The sequence below is a fragment of the Gopherus flavomarginatus genome, chromosome 7, assembly GCF_025201925.1.
Source record: "Gopherus flavomarginatus isolate rGopFla2 chromosome 7, rGopFla2.mat.asm, whole genome shotgun sequence".
NCBI classification, from domain to species: Eukaryota; Metazoa; Chordata; order Testudines; family Testudinidae; genus Gopherus; species Gopherus flavomarginatus.
The window spans coordinates 99974953-99990819 of NC_066623.1; the positions used below are offsets into that span (position 1 = coordinate 99974953).

The 15867-nt window shown below is 37.3% G+C and overlaps 1 protein-coding gene across 2 annotated transcripts in view; it reads left to right on the forward strand.

The window, feature by feature from the left end:
- The window catches only part of TM2D1 (TM2 domain containing 1), a 35528-nt gene that overhangs the window by 7712 nt on the left and 11949 nt on the right, over nucleotides 1-15867 (forward strand). Inside the window, exons 4-5 of one of the 2 annotated variants that reach the window (XM_050962078.1) lie at nucleotides 2952-3043; nucleotides 3501-3601. In XM_050962078.1, coding sequence (XP_050818035.1) covers nucleotides 2952-3043; nucleotides 3501-3601 — 193 coding nt within the window. Of the gene's footprint in view, nucleotides 1-2951; nucleotides 3044-3500; nucleotides 3602-13526; nucleotides 13601-15867 lie in introns of those variants that run through there. The other variant, XM_050962077.1, reaches the window with a different exon arrangement.

Here is a 15867-nt window from a genome sequence, read left to right on the forward strand (position 1 = left end):
TCTGTGATGGAAGCCAGAGAATAAGATGAAATCTAGCTTAATGCAGTAGAATTTGCCCTCTCCTCCCTAATTGGAATATAAAGCAATTCCTAGGGTGGTTTTCACCTTGTTAGATTTTTCTGAATTAATATTATTCCCAGTATTGTGCTTGTTAAATTTTTATTGGGTTCACAAATGGGAACTAAAAATTCAAGAAATGAAATTGGAACAGCCCTCCTGTGCTACCTCTCAGTTAGGCACTAAAAGCAGTATTCTTTCCATGATTACTTAAAAGAATTTCCCTAGCTTCACCATTCCCATGACTATTTATACAGGAAAGCAGCTTTTAGCTGAGTTGTTTAAAACTCTTATAAATTTCAGCTGTGGCTACAGGCAGAGTTTTGCATGCACTCTTGAAAAATGTCACAAAGCATGTAGTGTGCTGTCATTTCTAGGAAGAGTAAATTCTTTAATATTCCCAACTTCCATAGGTGTAACAAGTTGTCAAGTCTATATACAGGTAGTTATAATGAATATCTGCATAGTTAAAACCATTACCAGTCTGTTATAAGGCCATTTTTATCCCTGAAGTCATGGTAAAATTATTCTACACAAGTATCCTCATATTTGATATTACAACAGTAAACCTACCCATCACTCCAGGTGCTTTTCTGAGCTTTTTCAATGCCTCGTTTGAGTTTTGTTGGAGAACTTGACTGTCCTCTACTAGAAAGAAGTGAATGGAATTTAAAACAAGAAAATTGTATTCAGAAATAACTTTTTAAAGTAATGGAATTCTCATATTGATATTTATATAACATTTGTCACTTTCAAACTGCAAACATCAGTGAGTTCTCTGAAGCAGTTAAGTATTGTTATACCTTAAAGATGGGATGGTGGAGAACCAGAGGTTGTGCCTTGCTCAAGGCCACAATTTAGGACTTGTCTACACGGTGTTTTAGTCTGCACAAGAGGCATGTACATTTAATCCACACTAGCATGTTGTCCACTAACTGGCCCATGTGACCTTGCTGGAATGCACTAAAAGTTCAATAGTATCTACTAATCTAGTCCCATTTCAAACAGTACTACATGAATGTGCACTAGGGAATTTTTAGTGCATACCAGCAGGGTCCACACAAGCCAGTTAGTGCATGATATGCTAGAGTGGGCTAAAATTTTACAGCCCTCTGGTACAGACTAAAGCACCCTGTAGACAAAGCCTAAGTAGCAGATCAATTAATAGAACTCAGAGCCAGAGTCTCAACAGTATGTCAGTCCACTGTGTTGCTGTTGAATAAAGTTGATACAGTTGCCTGATGTGTACATGTAAACAGGCATACTTTGAACAAGTGACTTCCACAGTATCTCAAAGAAAAGCCTGTGAACTCTGCATTTGAGTGCTCCACCAAGAAAGGTTGGGAGTCTTTCCTTGATTGCTCCCATATGAAAGGGTTGTTTCCAAATCCAGTGCTCTAAATTGGCATGGCATGTTCTTCTCTGCATAATGTATGTAGGCCCTGCACATGCTTAACTTTAGGCACTATGAGTTCTGTAAGAGTCAGTGAAATTACTTGGGAAATGGGAAACATGGGCGTAAGTCTTTGGAGAACTGATAAAAGACACTAGAAGATGAAACCAAATGGTGTGATCTTTAAGAACAGCACTTGCTCATTATGGATGGAAGAGGATAACAGAAAGGAAGTTTTTTTAATGTGAAATAGGAGGGGAATGTAGATGTGGAAGGAGTAAAGATCTCAGTAGTGGGGTCAGTAAAGCCAAATAATAAAAAATGTAAATATTTATTAAAGGCATTTGCACCCCTTCTTGGCCACTGCCTTTGTGAAAATGAATATTTTTATTCAGGTATGTATCGAAGACTTTATTTTGGCCACTTTCACTAGTTGCTGATACTTGGCCATGCAAATGTCAGAAGAGTGAACTGTTGCATATTTTAAGGTTCTAATAACACTTGGTTCTGTTGCCTCTTTCCAAGGCTGGTATTTCCCAAATGTGGCAATGGATGGCTCTGGGATTGTTAAGAGGAATAGCATCTCTAGGTTCACTGATTAGTACTAAGCTCACTTCAAAAGTGACTGAAAGTTACCAGTGGGCATGTCCACATCACTACAACAGTTGATACTAGGTAGCACTCTTTCTGGCAATCTCAGAAGAGAGTCCAGGAAGCCTTTCACTTCTGCTTGTGCCATATCTGTGTGAATAACTAAAGGGCTTCCTCCATCTTTAGTAATTTTGACATCTTTTACCAGAAATACATTTTTGTGCAGCCAACTTCTTTGTTCATTTGTGATAGATGAATCTAAAAATAAATATATCCTTATCTTAAATACTTCTCCTTTCTTATCTAACCCTTTCCTCATCCGAGGCTGCTCCCACAACTTTCACCAATAGGCCAATGCAGACTTCTTCCTCAGATCTCATCCATGAATGTTTACCTTAGCTGATACCTCATCTGGCCCAGGACACTTCCTGTTTCACTGCTTGGCCCTGGAACTGACCCTGCCAGGAAAATCTGGTGCAACTCTGGGCTTTTCAATCATTTGTGCCCCAGAATGCACAAGTGGATAGGAAATACTCTAGAAAGCTAGGATTGTGTCAACAGCTGGCTCATGTCTTGTTTGAATGAGAATGATAATCCACCTTAAGAAAAAGGATGGAAGTTCTGCTGGAGCCCAAGTACACTCTTGAGGTCCATGTTACAGTGGATGTCTACACAGATAATAGTATTATACTAGTCTTTTAATGTTGAATTATGGAAGACTAAGTTAAAATTGTGTAAGCTATCTCATAGAACTGGAAGGGACCTCGAAAGCTAAACAGCACAAGTCTTCTCTTTCATAAAAGGAAGCTTAATAGGCAATTGACTGTCATTTCTAATTTAATTATTCAGAATGTACACAACTTAATATCTTGTTTCAACCACAGTCATCTTTACTGGTGTCTTTTGGCAGAAATGGTTACTCATACAAAGTGGCAGTGGCTCTGTCTTTATTTCTTGGATGGTTGGGAGCAGATAGATTTTATCTTGGGTATCCCGCCTTAGGTGAGTTTTTTTTTCTTGTTTTGATTTTAAATAATAAAATGTTAATTCTGTATGACTGCAGTTTACACGCATACTTATGTCTTAATACTGACCTCTGATTCTCAGTGTTTTCAAATCTACTAACTAGTGTATTTATTTCACTTTAAAAGCAAAGCCTTTTGCAATGAACCATGTCCATGTTTTAGCTGTTTAGAATGGCTCTGTGGCCAAATCCCGACCTGATTTAAGAGGACATAACTCCTCTTGAACTTAGTAGTGACAAAGGGGAGGCTGTAGTTCAGGGGATAGGACATGTAATTGAGAGTCAGCAAGCCTATGTTCTGTTCTCAGCTTTGCCCTTCTATTGTATGAATTTGCACTAATCACTTAACCTTTCTGAGCCGTATTCCCTCTGTTGTGGAATTGTTTGAGATCTGTTGATGAGAAAATATATGTTATGGTTAAGTATTAATTACAGGAATTGAGCTTGCTTACCCCAGGACTGACTTTGGACAATGCTGTCGAGAGAGTGAGTGTGGCCTCCGCTCTTTTGTCTTCATGATGGGGATCCCTGGATAACAGTCCAAGTGCCTGTGACTAAAAAGGTGATCAGGGTAGTGTAATGATTTCAAGTTGTTTCAGTAAGTAATATTCTCATTACAAAAATGTATACTGAGAAAATTCAGCTGTCAAAACCCAAGAAATATCAGTTATAATAATAAATGTTCTTCAATTCTGTGCAGTCACTTAAAAAAAGCAGCTCTGAAAAGTTGCAGTAAACATTCCAATAAGAATCTTAACTGATACCTTATTTACTTTCACATAGTACAGGTTAACAATTTATATAACTTACAGCACGCTGTAAGAAATCAGTTTTATAAAGGCTATGAATCAGTTATTGGTATTCTAAGTATTACATATTTTATATAGTAGAAGATATACTGTAGGAAGATGTGTGTGACAGAAATGGAGCTGCTCTGTAATTTATGAATATTGTTTATGCTGACCTGGTTGTTGGGATGTTTTCTGTGTGACTACGTTGGTTGAGTTCAGTAGGGAGCTAGAAGGAAAACCAGCAGAAAAGAAAAGAATTGTTCAAGATAAGCCACTTTCCCTCAACGCTCAAGGGCTGTTGAGACACTGTACTGGAAAAGGCCTGGGAACCAGAAGATCAAAAGACAGGGTTTAAAAGGAAGACTTTCATGAAGAGGGCAGTAGCTATTGGGGAGAGCAGGCTAACACACAGGACCTGCTGAGGAGTTGGAAGAATTTAGGCCATCAGGGAATATTAAGCCTTTGGGTAAGGTAGATGTGTTTGTAGGTTATTTTAAAATGCTTTGTTCCTACTATTAAAATAAACAAATATTTTAATTTTAAGTAGGCTTTTTGGTCACTGAATACCACTAGCCACAGAGTCCTGAAAGGAAGAACCGCAGGTGCCAAACCCATTTTGACCTGCTGGGAAAGCATTGTTGATACACAGTTTGGGCCTTGGGCTACAGCACCCTAAGAGTCCAAGAACTGCAGAACTCCACCCTAGGAGACATATAGGCTGACTCTGTTACCTGTAGGAGTGCACTCAGAGACCAGAAAAGGCAGAAGTGCTGCCAGCCCTGTAACCGTAATAATGTCTTATCTAAATACCTATTTGAAATTCAAAACAGTGCTTAGTGTCTAAATAATATAATTAATTGTCTGCAATTAGAATGTGTATGAAATAGAACTTGATATATATTCTTGTAATTCAGTGTAAGTCTTTTACTATATATTAGTGACGTGTGTGCTGAAATGAGTTAAATGTCTTTGTGGATCTTGCACAATATAATGCTATATAAGCTATGTCTCAAGGGTCAGAGTTAAGATGAAATATCTGGTGTGACTTTTCCTGTGTCTACGTTTAAGAGAATGTATGAATTTCTACGTCTTAGCTGAGGCGAGGTATTTCTAGCAAGGATAAGGAGGTGTTAGTACCGTTATATAAGGCGCTGGTGAGTCCCCATCTGGAATACTGTGTGCAGTTCTGGTGTCCCATGTTCAAGAAGGATGAATTCAAACTGGAACAGGTTCAGAGACGGGCTATAAGGATGATCCGAGGAATGGAAAAACTGCCTTATGAAAGGAGACTCAAAGAGCTTGGCTTGTTTAGCCTGGCCAAAAGAAGGCTGCGGGGGGATATGCTTGCTCTATATAAATATATCAGGGGGGTTAACGTTAGGGAGGGAGAGGAATTATTTAAGTTTACTACTAATGTAGGCACGAGGACGAATGGGTATAAACTGGATATTAGGAAGTTTAGACTTGAAATTAGACGAAGGTTTCTAACCATTAGGGGAGTGAAGTTCTGGAACAGCCTTCCGAGGGAAGTAGTGGGGGCAAAAGACTTTTCTGGCTTTAAGACAAAGCTTGATAAGTATATGGAGGGGATGTTATGATAGGATCGTTAATCAGGGCAATCGATCTTGGATTATCACCAGATAGGTCTGCTCAGTGGTCTGCGGGGAGATGTTGGATGGGATGGGAACTGAGTTACTGCAGGGAATTCCTTCTTGGGTGCTGGCTGGTGAGTCTTGCCCACATGCTCAGGGTTTAGCTGATCGCCATATTTGGGGTCGGGAAGGAATTTTCCTCCAGGGCGGATTGGCAGGGGCCCTGGAGGTTTTTCGCCTTCCCTTGCAGCGTGGGGCACGGGTCGCTTGCTGGTGGATTCTCTGCAGCTTGAGGTCTTCAAACCAATTTTGAGGATTTCAATAACTCGGTCCTTGGTTAGGGGTTGTTATAAAAGTGGATGGGTGGGGTTCTGTGGCCTGCCTTGTGCAGGAGGTCAGACTAGATGATCATATTGGTCCCTTCTGAGCTATGAGTCTATGATCATTTCCTTAAAATTTACTGTGTATGTTGTATTAATCATTCTGGATATGTAACCTTTTAAATTAATAACTGTAGTGATCTTAGTTTTCAGGTAGTATTTTCTATTTCAAAATACATTGTCATAATTCTTTTTATTTCTGTGAAAATTACTAATATGTAAACTAATGTCTATTTGATTGTTGTGCTTTCCACTAAGATATTTAATTTCCCAACCAAAAAAGTTGCCACCTTTAGGTGAAATTAGTTAAGATACTGATTTTAGAAAATCTATTGTAAGAGTTTCACTCTTGCAGTCATTTCAGGTTATTTTAAATTACTTGTTTCTAACTTTTTTGAAGATATTCAAGGTGTTTATAGATTGCTTCCCACTGGTTTTGAAAACAAAGTACTAGAAATAGCCTATAGATTTCTGGACATGTATCTAAACATGTATAGATAAGGATGCCATATCTAAATCTGCATGACCAGATCCTAATTTTATATGTACAGAAACAAGTAAACATGAACAGAATCTCTCAGTGGTTTGAGCATTGGCCTGCTAAAACCAGGGTTGTGAGTTCAATCCTTGAGGGCCATTTAGGGATCTGGGGCAAAAATCTGTCTGGGGATTGGTCCTGCTTTGAGCAGGAGGTTGGACTAGATGACCTCCTGAGGTTCCTTCTAACCCTGATATTCTATAATTCTAAGAACATGGGACCTGATCCTGCAAACACTTACTACTCAGGATGATGCTTACTATTGTTAATTCTGTTTGAAGCTATTGGCTTTAATAGGACTTCCCACAGTGATAAAAGTTATCCCAGATAGTGTTTGCCAGATTTATTCACAGGATGAAGAAAATGATGATGACTTTTTAAGGTACACATAAATCCTATTCTGCTAGAATTACCTTCATTATATTGTAAGAAACTCTCTGTCTAAGCTTCATTAGTTTCTCAATGTGTTACAAAAGTTGCCTTTTTTGTATGACTCTGGATTGCATGATGTGATGGACTGGTGAAGCTAAGTACACTAGTAGTGCTTCAACTGGGATCTTTGAGTTTCTGTCTGCTAAATATGAAGTGATGTTTTTCTAATAATGCTCTCTGTTCTGATGGATAATTCTGTGTTGACCTCTGTAGCCTTTTTTTCTGACATGCAATAATTAGCACATTTTTATTTTGCACATTTATATTTGCATAAAAAGATTAGCTCTTCTAAGATAACTCTAGATGACCATTTTCTATAAAACAAATGTTTCAAAATACAAATATTTTCTTATTTTATCAGTTGGACTTAGAATAAGGATGTGTATTACTTTTAATGCAGATGTGTGAAACCTTGGCTTTAAATTCTTAACTGTATTACACTTAAATTACCAATCAGACCTGAAATATAAAACACCGATATTAGCCACAACTGAAATATTTGCAAGTTAAGCTCTTATAAAGCTTGGAAGCTGTTCCCTCTGAAAGGATGGAGAGGAATGAATCAAAATGAATACTGGGAACTAATCACACAACTTCTTGTAGAGAATTCTTGTGTTTTGTCAAACAAGGAACCTCTTAAATGTAATTTGCAAGAATTTAATATTTAGGAGCTGACCCGCAAAGCAGCAGGTCACCGTAAAAATTAGTTGTTGTTTTTCTTCTTTTACCACGATATATATTGTTGTTGAATTCATATTTTGAAAACTGTCATTCATAGACTATCTTTATATGAAGCTGTATAGTGCTTACTGCTTTGTAAATGTGTTTATTTGGCACATTGCCTTTAAAGACAAGATGCATGCATTTGCTCTGCATGGTACTTTAAAAGCTGGAGCATGCATCGATTTTCCTCACTGACCTTTCTACATACAACAGATACCATTTTTTAACAAGATGGTATAAATCCTGACAATACAAAGGCAGACTATAAACTAGTTTTTCTTACTTCAAGGAACTGTCAGAATAGGATGTCACAAAATAATAGTCTTCTATTGTTAGATAAATAATATGGCAAAGGCTTTCATGCTAAGGTATTTCCTCTTTAATTGAGTGAATTTAATTCTCATGAAGATGGAGAAATAAAGCATTGGCTTTAGCCGGGCATTGTGAAAGCTTCCCTGTGCAGCCCCCTGCTGTTTCCTTCTTTGTTAGTCTGTTCTCAAGGGGGTCCATGGTGCCATAAAGTACCAATTCATGTTTTGTTTTTGTGAGACCACCAAACTCAGTCTCACTTGGGATTTAAATTAGGATTTGAACTTTACTTGTAAACCTCCTTATTTCCATTTGGCCATACAAACAAACAAGGCTTCAGGCTAAAATTGCATAAGCCTTCATTCAGAAACTTTATTCTCCCTCTCTCCAAATATGAGAATAATTCAGTTTTAGATGAATATCAGAAAATCCAGACCTCTAACTTAACATTTTAGGTCTAAAATACAGTTTATTTTTTGGCAGTGAATAGCATTTACTACATAATTGAAGAGTTAGTATAGACTACACAACACCATACTGTCCAGACTTCTAAACATCTTGCAATCCTGCAACAATCCTCCATTTTTAATGAGCTATTAAAGGTTCTTTGCTCTTACCTCTGCAGGGGGAAAAGTTTTCTAGTTAACATGTGTTTACTTGCAGTGTAGAGGCTTCGGCTGGAGCCAGGGCTCTGGGGTCCTGCGAGCCTGAGTCATCTGGCACGGGCCAGCTATGGGTTTTTAATTGCAGTGTAGACATACCCACTGAGGCCAAAAAGTTGTATGGGTAGCAGAAACATCTAAAGTTTTGTAAGGAAAGCAGGGTCCATTTGATTTAAATCAGATTGATTTAAAAAGACTTATTTTAATCATAGATTTCTACATAAAAGTGCATTCTTGTTGGTTGTTATAACCTTAATACATATTCTTCACAACTCAGAGATAGATGTAGGTTTCATTTTTAGAAAGTACACACCATATGTTTTTAAAGTGATTTATTTCGAAAACTTTTCAGATTAGTTTTACAGTTATATCAGAAAATGAATGATTATTTGCTCATTTCTTTTACCAAAGGTAATTGAAGCAGATATTTTGAAGTGATTGGGAGAGGAACTATCTCCAATTCAACAGGTTAATCTTTACTATTTGGAGGATTTTCTTGCCATGCTGTATTAGGAGGACAGCATCACCAGACAGACATTTTAATTGTTTTATTTAACTAAACCAACAATGTTATATATTCTGGATTTTTTTCTTCAACAGTAAACATATAATATTTTAACAAAAGAAGTATATGATTTTTTGAATTTAAACATTCAAGTTCTTTAAAATCAGGTTTGTTTTTGTTAAAATTGTTTTTAACTAAAATAGTTAAATGAAATATTAAAAAAAAAAATTAAATCGACTTTGTCAGCCAGGTCAACATGAGAAACTGAAAACATTGGCTTCTGCAGCTAACTCCATCGTCTTCACCTTCATTTTCCTGTTTGTTCATAATCTTGAAAAGAAAAATAAGCTTTCCTGCTTTTTCAGGTCCCAAACAATTCCTCGGTTTGGAACAAATTAGTTCAAAGGAAGAAAATATGCTTTCTACATCGGCAGAAGAAGCTACTGCTGTTAAAAATGAGATTATGACTTCAACAGTCTCTGAATCCAAGTACTTATGTAACTTCCACCAGCTCACCAGTGTGACTTCCTTTTAAAACATCATCAGCAAACACATATTTCTTGAATGGTTCTTATTCCCAAATTGGGTCTCTTTTACAGCCTGCTGCCATTATAGGTTTTCCCTTCTAGTGAGAGAATGGTATGGTAGATCTCAAATTAATGAAGACTACACTCAGAAAGACCTCTAGACTTCTGGAATATGCTGCTCAAACAGTTTCACTTTTGTTTTACTGCCTATCCCTCCCTTCTCACATTTATCTCCAGACTTCTCCTTGTCCAGATCTATTCCACCCCCAACAATCTTCTGTTCACAGAAATTTTTGAAAACTTTTACTTTTAGAGAGAGGTAAGGGATTGACTCTGTGTACACAAATTTGCAGAGGGACAATAGAGTTGAGGTCTGTTATTTCTCACCTCTATATATTTATTTATTTATTTATTTATTTAAAAACATTTTTGCTGTTAACAAGCATGTTATCTCTGGAGACACAAATCCACAGTTTGAGAACTGCAAAACTAAGCATCTCTGATGTCATCTTCTAGCCTGAGCACTGAATCCCATTGGGTAGATAGAAAGATTAACCTAAATTATCTATACAGAAGCCCCTGGAATCCCATAAAATTGGGTCCCTGATCCATGAAATATTGGAACTCATTTACAAAACTTTTCTTAAACATTACATGAATATATTGTTTCATACTCTAGAATTAGAATTTATAATCCCTATTCCATGATGAGATGTCTTTGAGCTATAATGTATCTTTATCTTTAGATAGTTTTTCCTCAAAAAGCATTTTATAAAAAAAATCTGATTTAAATGTTAAAAAATCAATTTTTTTTAAATAATTGATTTTTATCCACCCTGAAGGAAAGTAAACCTTTATGCTTCAGGACTTTAGCCAACCTCTAACCAATTGGGTTAGAAAGAGACTATCTCTGTAGGGCATCTTGCACCTTTTTCTGAAGCAGTTGGTGTTAGCCACTGTTAGGCTACCTGACTAGTCTGATCATGTATGGCAATTCCTGGGTTCTTCAGGTGCTTTGCTTGCAAGATGTTCTGAAACTCATAGAGCACTTTCCTCCCGCATGCTCTTATCTATTGCAATATGTGGATTAAAAAAATTATAGCTACAAATAAGTAACACTATTCACTTGTAAAGGAAGTAAGTGTAGTCCTGTTTCAGCCTTAGATTTCTTTTTTGTCTCCAGAGAAAATACTTTCTGCTCTTCTACACATTAGTATAATCAATATTAAATCTACACTTGCAGTTTGAAAGTTGGAACAATAGGCCCAGCCAGAAACTGCTGCTCAGGCCCCAGTGAGGTTTGCACTTGCGACCCCTGGTTTACAAGTCCAATGCTCCTACCCTGAGCTATGGAACCAGGTCCCAGGTGCCCTCAGCGTGGGCTGAAGGTTGATTCCAGTCGATGCGTGGCTGACATTGCATATCTTCCAAGAGCTTTGAGCATGTTACGTTATTCAGAAGGGCAATAATCCCCAAAATTTCTCAGGTTCACGAAAATTCAATTACCCTTGTGCTTTATGATAGTCATTTTTAAAAAATGTAATTGAGGATTTTTAGCTCCAAAGGCATCCTCCCTAATTTTTCTGATATTTTTTCCTCACTTAGGATGGATTTAACTATAAGATCCCAGGCTTTTTTACTTCAATAATCAAAGGCTCAAACCTTTAAAGCATCAAGACGTATAGCAATGATAGTTGTTCCTGTAGAAAGTCTGAAATTTGATTAGAGAATAGGTTGTTGCAAAATTCTAACCCTTTACCAAGTGTCATTGTTGATATTCAGAATATGGTTGGGGGATGGGCAGTGGGATTGCAGCATTTTTTTTTTTAATATAAAATCAATGCAGTGGCTTGCTTGTCAACAGTCAGTTTATTTGGGATCATCCATTCCCTGACAGAAGCAGAACTAAAGAGTAAATAGTGCTGAAATATTTTGCAGAAATGTGGTGAAAATTACAAACACTCTTGCAGACATATAATTCCCTCTGCTATGGTTAGATGGAGCATTGGTTCATCCAAACTACTGAATACAGATGAAAAAGTTAGTTTGTTACATTGAAGACTGGTTTGGAGTTCCTCCCCTTAAACTTAAATAACCCACAATTTTTGTGATATAATGGCCTGTTATTTCCCCTCTACTCTTACAATTATTTGGTCACTTCCACTGTTTGTTTGTTTTTTTTCTTCCTCCTTTCTGTCTTTGCTTCCTTTCCTGCATTTCCTCCCCATAGCAAAAATTGGGCTCAATAAGTGTTTCTACAACCAATAATGGAGAATGAAAGCGACTAGAATGATCAAATCTTGCAGCTAATTCCATATCTAAAGTGCTTACACACTTGGAGCTACTGTCTCTGCTTCTGACACCAGTACAGTGAGGTGAAAGTGGCTTCTTGGGTCACCAGGTGGGGTGAAAGTGGCTTCTTGGGTCCCTAAAATGCCAGCGTCCAGTGGGGTTCAGAATATGTATTGAGAGCATGACAAAAGATGGGAGAGTTATCCATGAATACTTTGGGTGGGGAATGCTCTAGTTGCAGAGATAATAATTTGATACTCTAGTATTTACCAAAGAAATTACCATGCATCATTTTAGTCCTAGCTCAGAACCGTTGTCCCCTATTGTTGGCATTTGTTTTGCTGTCTGTTGCCCTTATGTTTTTTGACATGACAGCCAATACTGATGGCAAATGCTTGGCTGCTGTAAGTCCCAGATACCAACCACTGAGAACAATTTGTTTTAAACATTTATGTATTTATGATTTTGTATATATAACATGACTTGTATGCTTCATTGATTGACACCATTTCATGTTATAGTGTCATAGCGAAATTATTTTTCATCCCTTGGAAGGCCAACCTGCTGACAGTTTTTCTTCCTCTTGGTCAAGAGTCACATACTCATTATTAGGTCTCCATTTTTCATCTTTGTTAACGATATAGCTATCTCTGTGTGTCCAGTATTTCCAGCATGTTGGTTTCTGTTGCATCCAAAGTGTGCTGCGCATTTTACATGCAGGTATAAACTTGTATTCCCTGCTAAAGACAGCACAGTTCTCCCATACAATATCCTACAATTAACTTGACCTTGTTAAAGACAAACATTCCTTTCCGCACTCTCTAATCTTGGATAAAATTTTCTGAAGAGCCTAAGTGACTTAGGAGACTGAGACCCATTTCAAAAGTAACTTAGCCCCTTAAGCTTCATTGAAAGTCCTTTGGGTTTAAGCTTCTTAAGTCACTTTGATGCTTTTGAAATTTTTACAGTGTTCATATACAATGAAATCTGTACAAGAAACTGTTTAAGGCAGCCTTCTGCTTCTAAAGGCAGCCTCTAAGTATCTCCACATTTTTTTACAGTTCTTCCTCACCTTTAATGGAAAATCATCTCAATGAAACAATCATTTGTTAGTCACTACAGACATATTCCACTGCATTTAGAATGAATACATTAAAGTTCCTAGAAAAATATCTACAGTGTTGGCAACCCCTTAAAGATTAGTATTGTATACACTAGCAGCGAGAACAATATTCAAACCCAGCATGTAATGCCGCAGCTGTTTGCAAAGTCTAATTAGTATGTTCTTCAGCTTGAGACAGTAGAAATTTTCATGTTAAAATAAGTTTTGGAGCTCCAGTGTGCAAAGATTTCTTTGTTTTAAGATTAACTGTGCATCCAGCAAGAGAAAAGAAAAACTCAGTGATTTTAAGTTGACAGTAATATGTTCGTTCTCTTCCTTTTCTCAGAATTGTGTCTATTAAAATCATTTTGTGCTTAAATCTTTTAAACTAAGCAAGTTTCTTTACAGGTTGGTGCATAAATGTAAAGACAAAGACTTTCTGATAATGAAAATATTCTTGTGTTAATTTCACTCGCATGCTAAAATGTTCTGTTGAGGGGCAAGGGGTAGATGGGGGGGAAACGCCTATGCACCTGGAAACTGTAAAGTTCCATAAACTTTATAGAGATTTGCTTAAGGCTGTAATTAAGTCTTATTTTCCTTTCTAGGTTTGTTAAAGTTCTGCACTGTAGGGTTTTGTGGAATTGGTAGCCTAATTGATTTCATTCTCATTTCAATGCAGGTAAGTTGACACTTTCAAACTAGGATACAAATCAATTTTTTGTTTATTAAAAGTCTGATAAAGCCCAAAAAAAGGGGCCAGTCTGTTTTTGGCTTCAAGAGAATTTTCTGTCATACACATTAAAATCCAGGTTCTGATTTCTCAGATTAACCAACCTCTGAAATGGTGACCAGTGGTGCTACAGAAGTCTGGATTATAGTTAGTATTTCTTTGTACAAACACAGCAAGTTACTGGAGACCAGGAGAAAGGAGGCAGTGACAATGCCGAATAGTAAACACTAAAAATGTCCCAGGTGGCTTGTAAAGCTTCTGCATTTACTTCCTAAACTTCAGGAATCCAACCACATGCTTGCTTTGCAGACCAGAATGTGCTGGATGTTGTGTACCATTTTGAAAGTTAAAACAAATGGATATATCCAGCACTTCTGTTCGCAAAACAGTATATGGTAAGCATAGATCTCCACAGTCATGGTCCGGCTTCCCTGCTCCATGTTCTCCAGAGTGGAAAGGGAAATACTGTTGTAACTGGTGTTCTGTAAACATCAGAAACACACCTCCCCCCTTCAATCAAAAGGTGAGTTTAGGAACAGTTTGGTCAGTGTTTCTAACACAAGAGGTATTATAGAAGAGTGAGAAAGAAGAAGGCATAACACATGCGTTTTGTGTTTTGCACTGTGGTGCACATGATGTCCAATTTCGATATTTAATATTTTGAAATAAATAAAATTCAATTGCAAGTTTACATATGATCATCTGCTGCGCCTACCCCATGACTTCAGGGACTGCGGGGTTGAGAGGGAGAAAGTTGATGTTGCTATTTTACCTATATTCGCAACAAGATGACATACATTAATTGAGAGGGATCTTTTTAGGATTCCTGAAGGTTAAGGCCTTCAACTGGGGGTGATCTCTTGTGGCCTTACAAAGCTGCCGGAGTTTCTCTATTCCAGAATGGGTCTATTTAGAAGAATTTGTTGAGGGGGTTTGATTTCCAACTATCTTTTTTAAATCAGTCACATCCAGAATAATTAAACACAATTTTTTTGTTCAATTTTGCTTTTCGTGCGGTTGGTAGTTTTACCTCAGTATGTGCTTTTTCTCATGAACACTTTCCTGAGGCAAATCATCAGTGTCACAATGATGGAATCATGTACACTGGGGAGGAAGGTGACCAAGAACGTAGTTAACTCTTGTAGTTGACTGGCCAAAGAGAATATTGTAACTTCTCTCTCCTGTGCTAAAATATACAGAATGTATTGTCAGTCATAAACTTTCGTTGCATCTTAATAGGAAGGCACAAATTCACACACCATCATACAATCTGTTTTGTAAGGCCACTATAAGTTGTGGCCACAATAGGCTAAAATAACTTATCTTTATTTGATAGAATATTTATTCCAGTTGATCATAGACCTTTACGTACACTTATTTCCCACACTGTTTAATTTATCTCATCTCCCTCAACCCAAAACAATTCCTACTCCTCCATGGGATAGCAATGTTTTTTCTTTGGGTCATCATCTCAAACGTTGTGTATGGACTAATGGGAGAAGAAAGAACAGTTTGTCTGTGGTTCATGCTACTGTATTTGTAAAGAAAATTTAGAATAAACTTGCATAGTCTTTTCTAATACAGATCTGCAAAGATAAAACCTGCAATGCTGAAGTTATTACCTTAGTAGTTATTGGTAAACTAATTGGACTGAACTAAAGCCCAGCTGAGCATTTGCTGTTTAACTTCATCACTGTAGCCACAAAGACACGTGCATTCTATGTCATTTGCATGGTCTTCTGTGTTAAAAATTCTAAACCAGATGGTTGTATATGTACATTAAACCACTGTTCTTTAGCTGCCATGTTTGTATGACATTATGCTTTGTACAAGATTTATCATAGACCTATGAAAGAGGTGAACAGAGGGGTACAGACGGTTACAATCATACAAGGCATACTTTGTACAAAGATTATTACTATGGTGTGTAGGGTGTGAATATAGGGATGCATTCAGTCACAGACATACTAGGGGATGAACTTAGTGTTTCTTTCCCGGTGCTAGTCCGAGCAAAACATGGAGCATGTGTTGCTTATTAGTGTCACCTAGTTGTAAATATTCAGTATGGGATTTTGGCATGTGGTGCTTCTGCTCAGAAGCAGTTTGAACTTGCCTTTCTCCTTCTTCCCTCAGAACCCTCTATAATTAGCTGTATGCACAGAGACACCATCAACTTTCCTGAAGAAGGTTAAATTCCTGTGTTTCTGAAGGAGATA